The 16,871-nt window shown below is 42.4% G+C and overlaps 1 protein-coding gene across 6 annotated transcripts in view; it reads left to right on the top strand.

Moving 5' to 3' along the window:
- The first annotated feature begins 603 nt into the window (after positions 1-603).
- The window catches only part of ASXL1 (ASXL transcriptional regulator 1), a 74,958-nt gene continuing 58,690 nt past the window's right edge, over positions 604-16,871 (top strand). For 3 of the 6 annotated variants that reach the window (XM_034641772.1, XM_034641771.1, XM_034641769.1), the window contains exons 1-4: positions 1,146-1,493; positions 6,938-7,020; positions 7,995-7,997; positions 9,542-9,650. In XM_034641772.1, the coding sequence (XP_034497663.1) occupies positions 1,437-1,493; positions 6,938-7,020; positions 7,995-7,997; positions 9,542-9,650 (252 nt within the window). In that variant the 5' untranslated portion in view covers positions 1,146-1,436. Of the gene's footprint in view, positions 1,494-6,937; positions 7,021-7,994; positions 7,998-9,541; positions 9,651-16,871 lie in introns of all 6 variants that reach the window. The other 3 variants (XM_034641774.1, XM_034641773.1, XM_034641770.1) reach the window with 2 other exon arrangements.

The following is a 16,871-nucleotide window of genomic DNA, read 5'->3' as shown; positions in this document are numbered from 1 at the left end:
GATTTTAGGATTGTTTCTGGACAAATAAGTACAGAAAACCTATGTAGTACTCTGAACCTCATTTCATTTCATACTCTGCAACCAAGGGTCAGAGAGGCTAAGTCCATTGTCCATTGTCTCTCAGCTTATACTAATTACTAAACATTCATTCTGTGCCAGGAGCCAAATTATATGGACCTAATGTCAAGGTCTCCCTTCACACCCTCTTCCAATCTGCCAAGTGTTCTATGTTAATTTTAATCCCAATAGTGCCGTGAGGTATTAGACTAATGTAGATTAAAAAACTGAGGCTCTAGTTTTAGGTCGATACGGGGGGGGGGGTGACTTAGCCAAGATTCCAGCATTGGTCCACTTGACTCCAGGGCCTGTGTTCTTTTCAGGGTACACCTCTGAAAAGGCCTCAAGTGTATTCTGGTCAGTATGGTCCTGAAGTCCAAGTTCCTTACCCCTCATTATCACGAAGTTAGCCAAATGGTAAGAATGCTCTAGGCTGCGGGTGCAGCTTCTGCAAACATAGCGGTATTAGGAGCATAACAGCACAGGAGGAAATGGGGAACTGTTTAGGTTCATCAAACGTGGAATAACCGTTTTACTGGTATGAGTGTCTCATTGTCTCATTATTATGCGGCAGTGAGTCATTTAGGGCAGGACCAAAAGGGAAAGTCCTGTCCCTTGTCATCTTCGTGAAGTGTCGGTGAGAACCGTTTAGGCGGGGAGAGGCACAAAGTGGGCACTGGGAGTCGAGATACCACCAGTTCTCCATCTCCACCCTTAACCGCCCAGCAGCCGGGATGCGAGAAGAGCCGAAAGGGTTAAATGTGGCTGGAGAGCCCAGCCACCGCCCCTTCCCAGCATCGCCTCCCAGAATGCCTCAGGCTCCCAGCCAGTTCCCGCACCTCGCGAGACTCCGCCCCGTCTCTTCCCGAACGACTGTCCGTGCCCCTTCTTTACCGAGCTCTGCGCGAGGCGGAGGAAGGTAGGGGAGGGCGGAAAAGAACCGCGAGGTACGCCGGGAAGTGTGGTCCAAGCGTTTCTTGCAGCCATATTCTTCCGGAGCGGGGGAGGCCAGAGAGGCAGTCGGGACTACGATTCCCAGCCGCCCTTTCGGTTTGTTTTTGTTCAAAAAAAAAAAAACCCCACACTCCCCCTCCTCACTCTTCACACACACTCACACACACACACACCCACGACAGACACGCACACACCCGGGCGCCGAAGGGAAAGCCGCTTCTCGCCTTCCTGCCCCACCGCCAGTCCTGTCTCGGCCCCTCAGCAGAGCGGGAAAGCGGAGGTTGGAGCCGTGACCTCTGACCCCGTGGTTATGCGGAGCCGCCGCATTCCTTAGCGATCGCGGGGCTGCCGCCGCTGCTGCCGCCGCCGCCGCCGCCGCCGCCGTGGGCGACTGACGCAGCGCGCCGCCGCCGGGGAGGAGGAGGATGAAGGACAAACAGAAGAGGAAGAAGGAGCGCACGTGGGCCGAGGCCGCGCGCCTGGTGAGGCGGGCCGCCGAGGGGGCTCAGTGGGGGACGTGGGGGGTGGGCTAGCCGAGCCCCCTCCACGGGGGGGAGGGGCGAAGCCCTGCCCACTGCAGGAGGGGGCGGGGCCACAATTTCTCTAGGAACGGGACGGCATCCCCCCCACCTCAGGCGTTGGGTGGGGGAGAGGTTCTTCGCCGGTTGGATGTGGCGCCTTTTTCTGGAGCTCCCCCCACCCCCTAAATTCCTGCGGAGGGGCGAGCTGGCAGGCCGGCTCCTCCCCCTCTGGGCGGCGGGGCCCCAGCCTCCCCTCCCCCACTATTTGGCGGCGTCTGGGGGTCTGGGGCAGCTTCGTTTATGCACTCGGGGGAGTTAGGTTTCCGGGAAGGGTCGGAAGCTCCTCCCTCGCTTCCTGGTGGACATCGGGGTGGTGCGTTTGACTCCAGGGGTCGGGTCGGAAAACACCCCCAGGTTTAAGCACGCGAGTGACATTTTGAGCTTTCCCAATTTAAGCCAGGTGTGTGGAGGGACGCAGGTGCTCTCTCCCAGGTGGAACCCTGAGCAGTGGTTCTCAAACTTTAGTGTCTTGTTGGGGACACCTGGGAGATTCTTAGGAATGCTCGTCCTAGGGCCCTACTTAAGATCTTCTGAGTCTGAAATTCCAAACCGAGTAGAGCCTGAATGTCTTCCTTTTAACCAGCTTCCCATGTTGACTGTAATGCAGGTGGCCCGGGGACCACACTTTGAGAAACGCTGACTAGAGTGTTTTACTTCATAAGCTGGACTGGAGATAGGCACTCTGCAGAGAACTGACTCTACTTTGCAAAGAACGTATGTGTGTGTCCTCCTCTCCTTAGTGTCCTGGTGCATGTATACATGAAGTGTTGGGCAAAGACCAAGTGTCTCTGAAGGTACTGCTCACTGAGGACTTAGCAAAGGAGAGAGTAGTTGGAGTGATGAAGCTGCCTAGTGAAGAGGGTTGTGGATTTTATTTTCATAGCGTCAGAGGACTTGTAAACGAAATACCTTCCTTTTGGATTTGCACCCACAAAGCTAAGACACCGTGAGACATGTTCTTATAAAATCTTGGCAGATGACAATAGTAACTTCTTCCAGAGATGTCACTTCCTCAAGAACTGTCACAGCAGGGTTATAGTGCGGATAGCATACATGTCTCTTGACACCTTGTAGTTTATATGTAATTGCTGTAATTCACTTTTAATGATGAATGAAGCTTCACCTTCTAATCTTTTGCTTTATTGGGAAGTGAGGTTCCTTTCTCAAAGATGTTGTGCAAAGAGATGACTGTTGTGTTGGGGGTCGTCACAACTCTATGGTACACCTTTATCTTTCTCAGAGTATGTAAAACCCAGTTATTGTAAGAACTAAAGCTGTTTGGTTTTACAAGAGAATTTTCGCTGGTGTTCCTGATTGTCTTCCCCAGGCACTTGTTGCCCAATGGACACAAATAGCAAGTGTGTGTGCGCTCAGGTTTCACGCTTCAGTTCATTTGTTTTGGTTTGACAGATGAAATTGGAAGATTCTGAAGTTCTGAATTTTTTTTATTCAGTCAAAATTGGAAGCTTTGGCTAGCTTTGAGATCTCTTGAAAATTTTAGGATTTCTCCAATGTTGCCTCACCTGGAAACATATTTAGGTCTGAAGGAGAGGAGGGGAGAGCCAAAGGATGTGCTTGCTCTCTTTCTCCTCAGGGTTGAGTCTTGGGTGTTCATTGAAATTCTCCTCTAAGTTTCTGTTATGCAGGTGTTTATGACTCTGGGCACCAAAAGGAAATTTGCTTGCCAGAGTTTTACTTGTTAGAGGTAGGAGAAAGTACCTTTAAATCCTGTGTTATTTATGTTCTGACAGAATTCTAAAGTTTACTTGTCTCAAAGCTCTTTTGGCTCTTACTAGTTGAAAGACTTTAGGAATTCAGGGTCCACTGTTCTGTTAAGCCTCTTTAGGGTCTTGAACTTACTGTGATCTGAGCTCCAGTATCAGGTTGTTAATTTTGTTTTATCATTGGCTCGACTTCATGCCAGATTATCTGTATAAGGTCTTTCTTTTTGTTTTACGGGCCTTCATTAAAAAATACTATGAACAGGAATGACTTTGTAGTGCCCTTAGGCACGTGAAAGACGACCTGTGGAAACATGGTGTGTTAATTGTGCATATCTTTTATTGTTTTTTATTAGAATTTTCTGTCCCTTTGGATGGGACCATTTGTAGGTGAGGGGCAACTTTTTAGAGTCTTCTCCCCATTTAAAGAAAACTGCAACACCAAGTGCTGGGGAGCTTGTGAGAGCTTGTGCTGAACAGAAAGCAGTTTTGGCTAGAGAAAGCTGTAATGGGACGTCAGGCAATTAAATCTACTCTTTGGACAGGTGAATTTGGAGTGCTTGCCATGGCAATCAGATGCACTTGCTTTGGGGTGGTTTCATATTGCTCTTGACCTTGCTTAGATTGGTGGCTAGAGTGATACTGGGAATTCTTAAAAACTAATTTGGTAGGAAGGAAGAGACTTCTGGAGAATTTCAGTAGTGTAGTGTACCCCAGGAGATTGACTTTTGCAGATGCTAATTATGTTGTAGATACACTTTCCAAACATTTTGTAGTATTGTCTTCTAGATATAAGAGGTAGACTTTAAATGGTTGGATGGTATAAATCCTCCCGCTAGTTAGGAACAATTTGTTTGGGAGAAATAGCCGAGGGGATTTCCCTTTAAATGGAATGTCCTTAAATGGATTCTCCCTGGCTTTGAGAAACTCTTCATTGTACGCTTTATCTTTCACTTTGATTCATGACTGACCATTCTTACATCAAACATTTTTTTTCTCTTTGAAGTAGATGAGATACTTTTTTTTTTTTTTAAAGTGTGCTAGAAAGACAGGGACTAGGAATAGAACACTGCTGAATTGTTCTTGTACTAAAAGCTGGAGGCATCTACAATTATAATAAAAGTGAATACTTTGTATCTTTTGATGTAACTTCCTTTTAGAGATTTTGTTTCCTCTGTCTTAGAGTCTCAGGCTCTTCCTGACTGCTGTTTAAATAATTGGTAACTAATTTTTCAGAGTCATGCTTCTTTTTAAAAAAAATTAGGGTACAAAAATTCGCTAGCTCAGCTCTCATTTAGTATCAAAGAAGTGATATCTGTGGCTGTGAATGTTAGTAGCTTGTAACAGGGTTTGTTGTGGGTTTGTTCAAGTCAACACTGCTTAACTTGGCACTCAGGTTCTTAGAATACAAGGATGGGTAAGATTTCCCTTGAGGAACTTATAGTCTTCTGGGAATGGAGAAGGTCTAGACCCATGAATAGAATTTTACTACATGCATGGTAAGTGCCATCGTAGATGTACATATGATAAACAGACATCCTGGTTCAGGCTTATTGTCCAGGCATCATCATGACTAGTTCCTCATTTCACTCACAAGTGTCCCCATTTTGGAAGGTAAATTACATATGTTGTGGACTATGAGGACACTGAAAAGAGACATTTAACTCTGCCTGACAGAGATCAGAGAAGGCTTCCTGGAGGAAGGTGCTTTGCAAACTAAATCTTGAAGAGTGAGTAGAAGTGATGCCCATCGAGGAGGATGTTAGGAGCTGGTGACAAGGAGCTGGTGGTGTGTGTGCACGCTTGTGCACAGGGTGGAGAATGTGGAAATTGGGTAGAACTACACATAGTTATTGGAATGTGAAGTTGTGGAATATCAGTTTGGCAGCCAGGTAGAGAGACAGGCAGAGACCAGATTCCGAGGGCCTTGTGTGCTAGGCCCGTGAGCAGGTATTTGCGCCAGGCTCCGTAGGCACTTCCATGATCTGCAGTCTGTAAAACAACTCTTAGGGGAAGACATCAATATCCTTCCATCACAAGTGGGGCAACCGAGGCTCAGGTTGGGTAGGTAACTTGCCCAGGTTTAGAAGGCTAGCATTTAAATCCAGGTCCATCTGGTCCTAAAGCCTGTGCTTTTCCAGTGAGCTGGTGAGCTCTTCTTCAGAAGCTTTGGCCTTTGCTCTATGTGATTAGGTTGCTGTTGAAGAATTTTAAAGTGGGGAAAGTGATGAGGGCAGATATATTTTGTTGGGTTGACCTCAGGCTATAGCAGGTAAGTTCTGCAGGAGCAGGAATTTGGTCTTGTTTACTGCTGAATTCTAGAATTGTCCCTGGCACAAGTAAACATTTCATGTATTTGTGGAGTGAAGGGTGGTAGCAGAGGAAGAATGGATTTGAGGAAAGCAGGGCTGGTTGCAGGGATATTAGCGAAGGGGCTGTGTGTTGGGTGAGGGAAGGAACTGGGGGACAGGTGAGAGTGAGGGGTGCTGCCTAGGTCTCTGTATTAGGTGATGGAGGAAGAGGGGCAATGAATTGGAGTTGCCAGTTAGATGAACTAGAACAGATGATCAAGGCGGTCTGTCAGTACAGAAGTGAATATCTGAGTTGGAAGCTGGGGAGAAATCCTGGCTAGAGGTGAATATTTGGGAGTTAGCAGAATATTGGTAGTAGTTGAAGCTATGAGAGTGCTACTTGAAGAGAATGTAAAAATTGAAAAGACAGGCTAACAATGGGAACACGGTAAATAGGGGCTTTATTTCAGCACCTGCTTCTCCAAAGCTTGACTTCCTTTAGTACTAAGGGCTCCTGTTCTTCCACAGGGAGAACCTTTAGCAGCAATCCTGACAGACTTCTTGCTTTACGTTTTATTTGTGACAAAGCCGCACTTACTTAGTTGTTACAGTTGAGTGACTGTAAGATGTTGTGTGGCGTAGCCTCAGCGGCTGCTGGTAGAGACACTACAAAGATACTGACAGCCTTCTTCCTCCTCGAGAAGGATAGCGTTTCTGAAACAACTCAGCTCCTTCACGTGAGAGCTGCCGTTGCTCACTAAGGAACTGCTGCCATGACTTGGTTAGAGATGATGCTAACATAAATGGGGCGTTCTGTTTCTCGTTGCTTTGCCTGCACCAATCATACAGAATCAGAGCCTCGTGTTGCCAAATGGGAAAAGGTACTGTGACAGTTAAAACCAGAATTTCACAACACAGTGGCAAAAACCCATCACTTAAAAATATAGGTACTAATCAGACTTCCTCGGGAAAAAAATCTGAATGCACTTCTGTGTCATCATTATTTTGTAGCTCTGTGTATTCTGTGGGTTAGTCATGTGAGTAACATGAAGTTAACCAGTAACCGGGGGTTGCTAAGGCCCCACCCGTGTACCATAGCATGTATGCTAAGAAGATGGGTGTTTTTAGAATTAAAAATTAGAAAATTTACGTTTATTTCAGTCACTTTTAGCAACATCTTAGATACATAATTTGGTTTCTGACGCAATGCTAACTGTGGAAAAACTCAATTGTTAGCAGTGGTACCTCGCAGCAGAACTGTAGCTCAGGATATAGACCGATGGATATAAATGGAGATTGTGCACTAAAATCAGAACATTTATATTTTCTTCAGGTACTGGAAAACTACTCGGATGCTCCAATGACACCAAAACAGATTCTGCAGGTCATAGAGGCAGAAGGACTAAAGGAAATGAGGTTTGTATTGTTCTTGTTGTTGGAGAGGGTTTCATAGGACGTATGTCTTCCTGTAGATACTTACTGACGTGACTAAGAGTATATATGCCTTCTCTTTCTTTCTGTCTCTCTCTCATTCTCTGTGTCTCTCCCTCCCGCCCCCGCCCCAGTCTGGTGTGGTATAAAACTCTCTCCCAGGTTGTGTGTCCTCTTGGGTGGAGGGTGGGAGTGGGTGAACATCCATTTGTTTCCATTAGCGATGTAGTGGCCTTCCCTATTCTTGCTCTCCCTTAAATCTTGACATGGAGTGTCTTTTGTAAGAAATGCACGCATTTTCTTTTGCACATTTTAGTAGCAGAGAAGGGGCGGACTCTGATAGGCTCTGTCTTGTTTAAAACTTCCCTTCTTTCTGTATCCCTGTAGTTCCTTGTTTTAGGATCAAAAGAAGGGTGGGCTCATCACCATAACACCACTAGCCTTTTTTTCCTCCCTGCTGATTCTTGCCATTCATCATAGGAATGTACTAAAGTTTAAGGTGACCTTGACTTTATTCTTCTATGATGTAGTTTTCCTAGAGAAGCAACAAGTTAGAAACAAAAGGAATTGCAGGCATGAAAATCAGTGGCTGTGTTTAATCCTGTTTTCTCTTCACTCTCACTCCAGTCCCCTTTTTCTTTAATTTGAATGAAAGAGGAGAGCACAACACAGTCTCCCTTCTTGGGACTCAGAACAAACAGCATATGTTTTAGCTGGTTAAGCTTTAGCTGCTTGAAATTGACCTTTTAGGGTCAAAAGATCCTCACTTTCCAGTTATCAGTTCAAATAGTCTCAAACTGACAGTTTGTGGGGAGGGAGGATTAGGATCGTGTAGATCACATTCAGTTAAATAGTACCTATGCACTGTGTAGTGTTATAATTGTGCTTTATTTTTGTTTTTATGGGCTATTTCCCATCATGCTGCTGTCTGCACTGCTGTTGGACCACTGTACCTATAGAAGGTAAATTAGTCCCTTTGGGACAGATGAAATTGAGAACCTTAACTTGTTTCTGCTTCTTGCTCTTATAGGAATTAATGAAGCAGTCACGGTGGCTCGTGATGAGTGAGCAGCTCTGTAATTTGTAGACAGAGGTATAGTGTGTAGGAGTCACACTGTTCTGCTGAAGGACTCTGCCAGCATGCCGTTCCCCCTTGTAGCAGAGATGTTAGCACACCCACTTGATACTCCAGATTCTGCACAAGGTTTCTTGTAGAGATTGGTTCTTGGTGAAAGTTTTTTTAGCATCCAGTGTGTTCCAAAGCAGAATAAGTAATAAGGTTGTTTTTTTTTAATGGCTTTTTTAGACTCAGAATTTATTTTTAACACTGCATAAATTAAGGCTTCTGGTTCTGAAAGATCTTAAGAGGCTTTACTTAAGATATTTGTATATTTTTAACATACTGGGGAGACGGACAAGAAGATGCACAGGTGAGTCTTAGCACTTACATGCTGGTGCCAAACTCAGTTAATATTAATAATCGACATTTGTCTGTGTTTTTGACAGCTGTTCTATTTTAAGATTCAGTAAATGGCCTCTAATTCACTGAGTTATTGTTTTGCAGCCAACTACTGTAGCAGGGAGTTTGAAATATCTTAAGGATCCATCTTTTTTTCATTATTGGGAACCAGATCCATTTGACTGACTTTTCTTTTTAAGTTTAAATTTAAGTGATTGCTCCTGGGTAGATGTAGGATAAAACCCATTCTCTCCCCATCCCAACAGAGAAAAAGCAAATGAAATACTCTTCTTTTGTGGGCTTATTTGCAAATGTTTAACTGGGGATAAAAAGGTGTGCTTGTTTTCTTGGGACAGCACCATTGATCCTGTGGTCTTTGTGTTGATAGTGTTATGTGGCAGTTTCTGAGCATGATATATGCAGGTCACATTACAGTTTTGTTTTTAATATTAAAATTTAATTTTTAAAATTTAATAAAAATATTGGGTAATACCTTTTTTTTTTTTTTAACTCCCTGAATTTGAACAGTCATTGTGTACTTTTTCTAAATGTCTTTGAGAACTTGGTTGATATTGTCAAAAAGCACTAAGGAAGTGCCAGGTGTGGAACAAGGGAATCACATACCATGTCCTACCTGGGTGTGGTTGATGGGGATTTCACTTGTTGTCCTGTGCTACTTTCAAAGTGAAATTGTCATGGGCTCTTTTCTGCTGTATTTCTTGCTCTGCTGCTGCTTGATTTAAGAATGAGTTGGAGGGGGGCGCCTGGGTGGCACAGCGGTTAAGCGTCTGCCTTCGGCTCAGGGCGTGATCCCGGCGTTATGGGATCGAGCCCCACATCAGGCTCCTCCGCTATGAGCCTGCTTCTTCCTCTCCCACTCCCCCTGCCTTGTGTTCCCTCTCTCGCTGGCTGTCTCTATCTCTGTCAGATAAATAAATAAAAATCTTTAAAAAAAAAAAAAAAGAATGAGTTGGAGGGTGTTGGATCTTTGAGTAAGTAGGCATATAGATTTCTATAACCCTCTTCCATCCTTGTATGTTTTTACAGTGGGACATCCCCTCTGGCGTGTCTCAATGCCATGCTACATTCCAATTCAAGAGGAGGAGAGGGGCTGTTTTATAAACTGCCTGGCCGAATCAGCCTGTTCACGCTCAAGGTAAGTAATATCAACTCTGTTCTTAAACTTTTAGAATAAGAGTCACCTGGTAGGTCTGGGATGAGACCCATGAATTTGCATTTCTAATAGGTAGGCGATGGTGATGTTGTTGGTCCTAAATGGTACTTTGAGATGTTCTAGGGGGAACAGGGTATTAGGAATTCTTTAGTCATATCAGCTATTTTGTCTTTTCAGAAAGTCATATCAGCTATTCATCTTTCCTTTGTTCATATCTTTGCAGATTGTATGCAATAGAGGAATAAGGATGTGTGGGGGTAACTGCAGATGTGCTTTAATTAGGATTTTGTTTGTAATAGTATCGTGAAAGATAAATTACTGGGCAGCTAAAATAAGACCTACTCTATGGAATATAACTGACATGTGAATATCCTTGTGGAAATTCAAAAACTCATTAGCTTTTTCTAAGTGATGCTAATTACAAAGGAAGAGAACTTAAATCAGGTAGAGTTCACAGTAAAGCTTAAATAGAGCTGAAATGAATAGGCTAATTATTTTTCTATTATTTGTGATATAAATGGCTATCATTTAAACCAGGGTTGGCAAACTTTCTGTAACGGGCCAGATAATAAATACTTTAGGTTTTGTGGACCGTACTGTCTCTATCATAATTATTCACCTCTGCTATTGTAGCAGGAAGGCAGGCGTAGACAAATCATAAATGAGTGGGCAGGGTTGTATTCCAATAAAACTTTATTTACAAAGACAGTGAGAGAGCCAGATTTGGCTTGGGGCTATGGTTTGCTGACCTGATTTAGACGTAGATGACCTGTTGATGAGGAAACTGAAAATTTGATGCCATCCCTTCTACTCATCCATAATGTGGTTATAAATTTCATTAGTCTGTATACAGACTTTTCCCTTTTAGTCTTATTTTCTTTAATTCAAAATTAAACACTTGTGTGAATATCAATGATACAACCTACGGTCATAAAACTTGATGTTTGTGTATACTCCAGATTTATCTTATATTCAGATGTCTTTGCTGTTTTCTATATTTTAATTTCTAAAATTTTGGACTTCTTTTGTTAAAGAGGCTGCATAATGTAATGTCAGGAACTGAACCTTGGGGAGAAATAGAGCGCTGAGTTCAAAACCTACTTTTATAACCTGGGACACATTTATCCCTTCTTTATGTTGGTGTATGCATACCTGACACAGAGTCAGCCTGGTAGCTTTTTCGGTATTCCTTTAGGTTCTTTATCATTAATGACTTTTTTCCATTACATATTATGTATTGTTGTATATAATATAAGGGTACATAGTTGTGTATAATTGTAATTGTTTGTATATGTATATTACAAATATGCATGTTGATGGCATATTTCTATTTTAAGTGGGAGGAGAAATACCTTTTTCTGTGAACACAGAGTAGGAATGGAATTTCATTTGTCTTTATAGCTTGGCCGCAATTTGCTTTATTCCTTTCTACCTACTTTAAGAATGTATGTTTCGAGAACGAGTACGTTCTCCTACATAACCATAATTTCATTATCACATTCAAGAAGATTAACACTGATACAGAAGTATATATAGTCCGTATTCAAATTATCTCTGGTTCCACAAATATTCTTTATAGCTTATTTTTTCAGTCCAGCATCTAATCAAGGATTGTGCATTTCAAAAATAAGATAAAAACAGAGAGGGAGGCAAACCATAAGAGACTCTTAACTCTAGGAAACAAACTGAGGATTGCTGGAGGGGAGGTGGGTTGGGGGATGGGCTAACTAGGTGATGGACATTAGGGAGGGCACTTGATGTAATGAGCACTGGATATTATATGCAACTGATGAATCACTAAACTCTACCTCTGAAACTAATATACTATATGTTAATTAATTTGAATTTAAATTAAAAAATTCAAAAAAAGAATCCTGCATTTCATTTGGTTGTCATGTCTCTTTAATCTTTGTTAATGTAGAACAGTTCCCTTGCCTTGTTTTGTCTTTTATGGCATTGATATTTTTGAACAGTTCAGGTCAGTTGTTTTGTGGAATTAAATACATTTTTAAAGGACTAATAAAAGTGTAGAAATCTTGGTTATTTCTGGACTTCTTTCTGTTTTCACTGCTGGATCATGTCTGCTCCTCCAGGTTGCAGCACAGAGCCACTCAGCGATGAAGGATGGAAATGATGGGATGTATGGGTACGGTGGTAGTTTGGTCTGGTTCTTGCCTATAATTAAGGCCAGGAAGGCACAAGTTGTTTAATTACATTTCTCTTTTTTTTCCTTTGGAAAATGCTAGTGCTTACCTCTGAAATCCTGTGGCATTTTCTTTGCCTAACTTATCTCTCACGTGTTAAGAAAAAGCATGTGCAGAATGCCTTGTAGTTTTTCTGCCCCCTGCTTAGAAATCTCTTCTAGTGAAGAGATTTGGCCATCAAGGTCAGAATTCTATTTATCCATGTGATTTTGCTACTTAGTTGAAAACAGGAATTTTTTTTTTTTTTTCAGTTCTGGATACATTTGTGTGGCTTTATCTATGATTACTAAAGGTTTACTGATAAGCTGGCATCTTTTGGGGCATGCCACAGGGTTCCTTCTCTGATAAAAAGTTGTTTTGGGTAATATGATGGTACATTTGACACTTTATATATAGATGTTGCATCAGTCCCCAGAACTAGTCCTCAAGGATGGATGGGATAGATGAAATCTATCCATGCTTTGAATTCTTGATTTGAATTGCTTTCCTTAAGCCTTTCCTGAAGTCAGCTGTCAGTGTCCATCATTGTCTGGTTAGAGGTAGGATTCATACTGTTTTTTACACTTGGGATTTCCCATTCTTACAAAGCCACTCTGAGTTTCTTTGTAGTGTTCTACGTTTTTAGGACTTTGATGCTGAACTACTATGCATTGTCGACTTGGTGGTTGTGTCACTGATGAGTTTAGCCTGTATTGGTTTTTGCAGTGCTCACTGTCAGTCGTTAACTGTGGTCCTGTGAATGTTATTCATTTTTATTGTGGGGTGATTCTCACATCAATAGGTCACTTACGTTACTTATGGCTATTTGCACTTTATTATATCTCACGTATGATAAAGGGCTCAGCATTCAGGGTCTTTTAGCCCAAATTAACAAGCCACGTTGGATTTTTTTAATATATAGAATATTTTTATAAGAGTGTGAAAAACATCTTTTGTAAGAGAAATAGATGACTATACTTAAGTATCCATCCATTAAAATCCAGTTTGCAGATAAAAGAAAGGAAAAAGCAAATGGAGGAAGAGAGGGAGATAATTATTGCAGTCCCACAATGTTATTTATATGACTACAATTAAAATATTCACGCACAACTCCACACTTAAAGCAATTTCAAAGCTATTTATGTTACTGTTAAATACTGAGAAGAACAAAGGAAATAAGCCTAGACTTAGATACAGTAAAATCATGGAGTCTATCATTTGAAAGGCAGTATCAGAGAACATTTTGATTTTTGTTTTTAACGATTTTATTTATTTGAGAGAGGGAGAGAGAGTGCAGAGGGAGAGGGAGAAGCAGACTCCCCCCTGAGCAGGGAGCCTGATGCCGGGCTCATTCCCAGGACCCCAAGATCGTGATCTGAGCTGAAGGCAGACGCTTAACCAACTGAGCTACCCAGGCACCCCAACATTTTGATTTTTGATATGTGCACAGCAAGTAGTGTGGTCTTTTTTTTTTTTTTTTTTTTAAGATTTTATTTATTTATTTGTCAGAGTGTGAGAGCCCCAGTGCACACAAGCAGGGGGAGCCGCAGGCAGAGGGAGAAGCAGGCTCCCTGCTGAGCAAAGAGCCTGATGCTGTTAGATCCCAGGACCCTGGGATCATGACCTGAGTGGAAAGCAGTATCAACGGACTGAGCCACCCAGGCATCCCAGGGTGGTGTTTTAAAAATGCAGATCACATATCACTATCATGCATATGGCCCTTGGCTACCTCTGTGATCTGCCCTCCTAGCACTTTCCCCTTGGTCATTATACTAAAGCCACCCGGGTCTTCACATTGTTTCTCAAACACCCATGACTTGTGTCCACTGTAGGCCCTTGCACTTGCTAGCCCCTCTGCCTAGATAGAAAGCTCTACGGTAACTTCTTGTCATTTGGTTCTTAATGCAAAAGTATCTTTCCAGTGAAAGTATCTCCATCTAATTCCACAACATCAGGAGGGTTTTTTTTTTTTTAAAGATTTTATTTATTTATTTGACAGAGATAGAGATAGCCAGCGAGAGAGGGAACACAAGCAGGGAGTGGGAGAGGAAGAAGCAGGCTCCTAGCGGAGGAGAAGCCCTGATGTGGGGCTCGATCCCAGAACGCTGGGATCACGCCCTGAGCCGAAGGCAGACGCTTAACGACTGCGCCACTCAGGCGCCCCGAGGAGGGTTTTTGTTTGTTGCATAGCCCTATGGGTATCAGAAATTACTTGGCTGTTGTTAGCCTCTGCACTAGTGTAGGAGTGCAGGGATTTTGTTTCATTGTATCCCCTGTGTCTGGCGCACAATAGGTACTTAGTATTGGCTGGATGAAAAGTAGATGATGGTATCATCAAAATCTTAGCTAGTCAGTTCTTGTAATTCACCTTTCCTTTATATCAGTTTTATTATAGGATATGCATATTTTAGGTTATTTTTTCTTCTCAGCAAGTCGACTTCTAAGAACCCTTTTTTTTTCTTGCCCTCTTTAGAGCAGTTCTACATAAATCTGTGAAAGAATCTGCTGACACTAGAAATAAATCTGTCCATGACTATGGCCATAATCTGGTTCCTCTTAATTGCTAAAGGCGGAAACTGAGCCATCAGAAACAATTTAAACATTTTAGGCATGTTTTAGATAGGATGTTGTTACTCATTTTAGAGGTTTGAACTTTGATCACCTTGCTAGAAAAAAGAATTTCTACTTTCGTTTAAAACAAGCAGTGACATTTTAAGACAATGTCTTTGATAGTCTATTAGCTTTATCAAATATATCTTTTAAATGCTTAGAATCTTAGAATTTTAGTGTGGGAGGGGTTCAAATCATCCAGTTCATTTTCATTGTGCAGTTAAATAACTGAGCTTCTAACAGATTAAACAGTGTATCTGTGATTATACATTTGTGTGACAAATGCATATAGCCAAGTTGGGACTAGAACCCAGGGGCCTCACCTTTTGAGTTTAATAAAGAGTTTTTCTGCAGGTTTTATGGCGTTTGGTCATTTCATCTTTTGAAGCATCTTGTGAGTTCTTTGATATTTCTCTCTTTAGTGAAAATCATTATAATTGTTAAGCCAAATAGCTTTTCATGTCCCTAGATGTGACTCTTTAGTTATGACTGGTTGAGTTTCTGCACTCTGCATTAATTATATTGGCATTTCGGATCGTAGGTATTCTTTTCTATGCTAGAATAAGTGATCTATAGTGGTAGTAAGAGCATTGGACTGGGTAGGAGTCAAGTTCTGGGTTCCAGCATAGCACCTCACATCGTACTGAATCTCCATTTATACTTCTTTGTCTCTAACTCAGGAGTTGAAATAGATTGGTCAGTTAAATACTTGAGCTGTAAAAATCCTTTCACGTCATGAAATGGAGCTCGGAAATACAAATAGCTGGCTGTGCAGCTGCTCCGGAGGACCCGCCTTCTCCATCTCTTACGGGTTCTGCCATCCCAGCCCCCTGCCCCAAGTGCTCAAGGGTCTTTCCCAGACCCCGAAACTCTGTTGAAAACCTTCTAGAGTAAAAATTCAGTAAAGATTCTTCCTGTGCTCCCATTCTAGCATCTAGACTAATTTGTATGAAAAGTCAGCACGGGATATTTTTCTTTCTTGTTCTTTTGTGATGCATTGGGTATTTACTGGAGGCAGACCGTTTTATTGTAAGCCCTGTTCCACTCTGAACTGTAGGAGGTCTGCACAGAAGGCCCAAGTTAGTAGAGCAGTACCATTTGCTCTGGTTAATAGTAGCAGCAGTTTGATTTTGATGGAGGCTTTGACCCCTCAGTTGGTAAAATGTTCCTTATTTGTTTGAATAATTCTCAAGGGATGTCTGGATCTGCCTGTGGAAAAGGAGGTATTCTATTGTTTGATAGGATTTGCAGCTGGCGCAGGGAGAAGAGAGAACTTGATTGTTCTTAGAGCCCTGGTCAGGCTCTGGTTTTATGTCTAAGAGATGAGCTGCCTTTTGTCCTTCTACTTCCTGAAGTTCAAAGCCCTGTAATAATGAAGTGTGGTAAAGGTCAGTTACCAGAGGTTTCGAAAGCACTGCCACTGGAATGATTTTGTGGTCGTTCAGGGGGGTGGGCAGGATGATAATTTCAGGGTTGCTAAAGTGATGTATACTTTTAAAACAAAAAGGTTATACTTTTAAAGTGTGATTTTAAGGCACCAGGGTTCTAGGAAAATGAGGAGATTGTTCCAGGCTTCCTTGGGACTGTGTTTGAAAAACACTTTTCTTTGGGTCAGCCAGTATGAAAACTGTGAGTATGATCTCTTCTCAGTCCTTCAGACTTTTTGAGAGAGTTATTTGAGGAACTTGTTTAGTCTAAGAAAGTTGCTTCTTCTAGCTTAGCTAAATCTGGAACGAAAGCTGGAAACTGATGTTTGAGCGCTAACTGTATTCCAGACAGCCATCATACTTGTCACATTGGTCTCTTTGAAACAAAAATATGTCTCCTACTCCTGTAATAATGGGGAAGCAGCCCAAGAGAGAGTTTAAGTAAATGGGACCAAGTCACATTTTTTGGTTGAGAGATTTGTATTCAACACATGGAGGACAGGCTTAGGAGGTTTGAAGTTTTGACTGTATGAGTTGGTTCTCAAATGTTTGGGGAGCATTTTTAAATTCTGAGTGTATCACAAGGCAGGAAAGGGAAGGGCAGCAAAAAAGGTGTCTGTTCCTGTGTTCTGGGAGATGCTTTTTTGATTCATTTGTACTATATGGGCTTTCACATGTGTGCCTTTATGTGTCAGCTAATCCCTTGTTTTAGTCTCTTTGATTCTGTGTGCCAGTTTTTCTTGGGTCAGTTAACTCTGGACAATTTCTTGACTTCTAACTTCTTGTAATTTTTTTGGTCTCCATTCCCATTGCAACCACCTNGACAGAGATAGAGACAGCCAGCGAGAGAGGGAACACAAGCAGGGGGAGTGGGAGAGGAAGAAGCAGGCTCATAGCGGAGGAGCCTGATGTGGGGCTCGATCCCACAACGCCGGGACCACGCCCTGAGCCGAAGGCATACGCTTAACCGCTGTGCCACCCAG

Source organism: Ailuropoda melanoleuca, chromosome 13 (genome assembly GCF_002007445.2).
Source record: "Ailuropoda melanoleuca isolate Jingjing chromosome 13, ASM200744v2, whole genome shotgun sequence".
NCBI classification, from domain to species: domain Eukaryota; kingdom Metazoa; phylum Chordata; class Mammalia; order Carnivora; family Ursidae; genus Ailuropoda; species Ailuropoda melanoleuca.
Note: the sequence above shows the minus strand (reverse complement) of the source record. Positions and strands in the feature narration are given on the sequence as shown.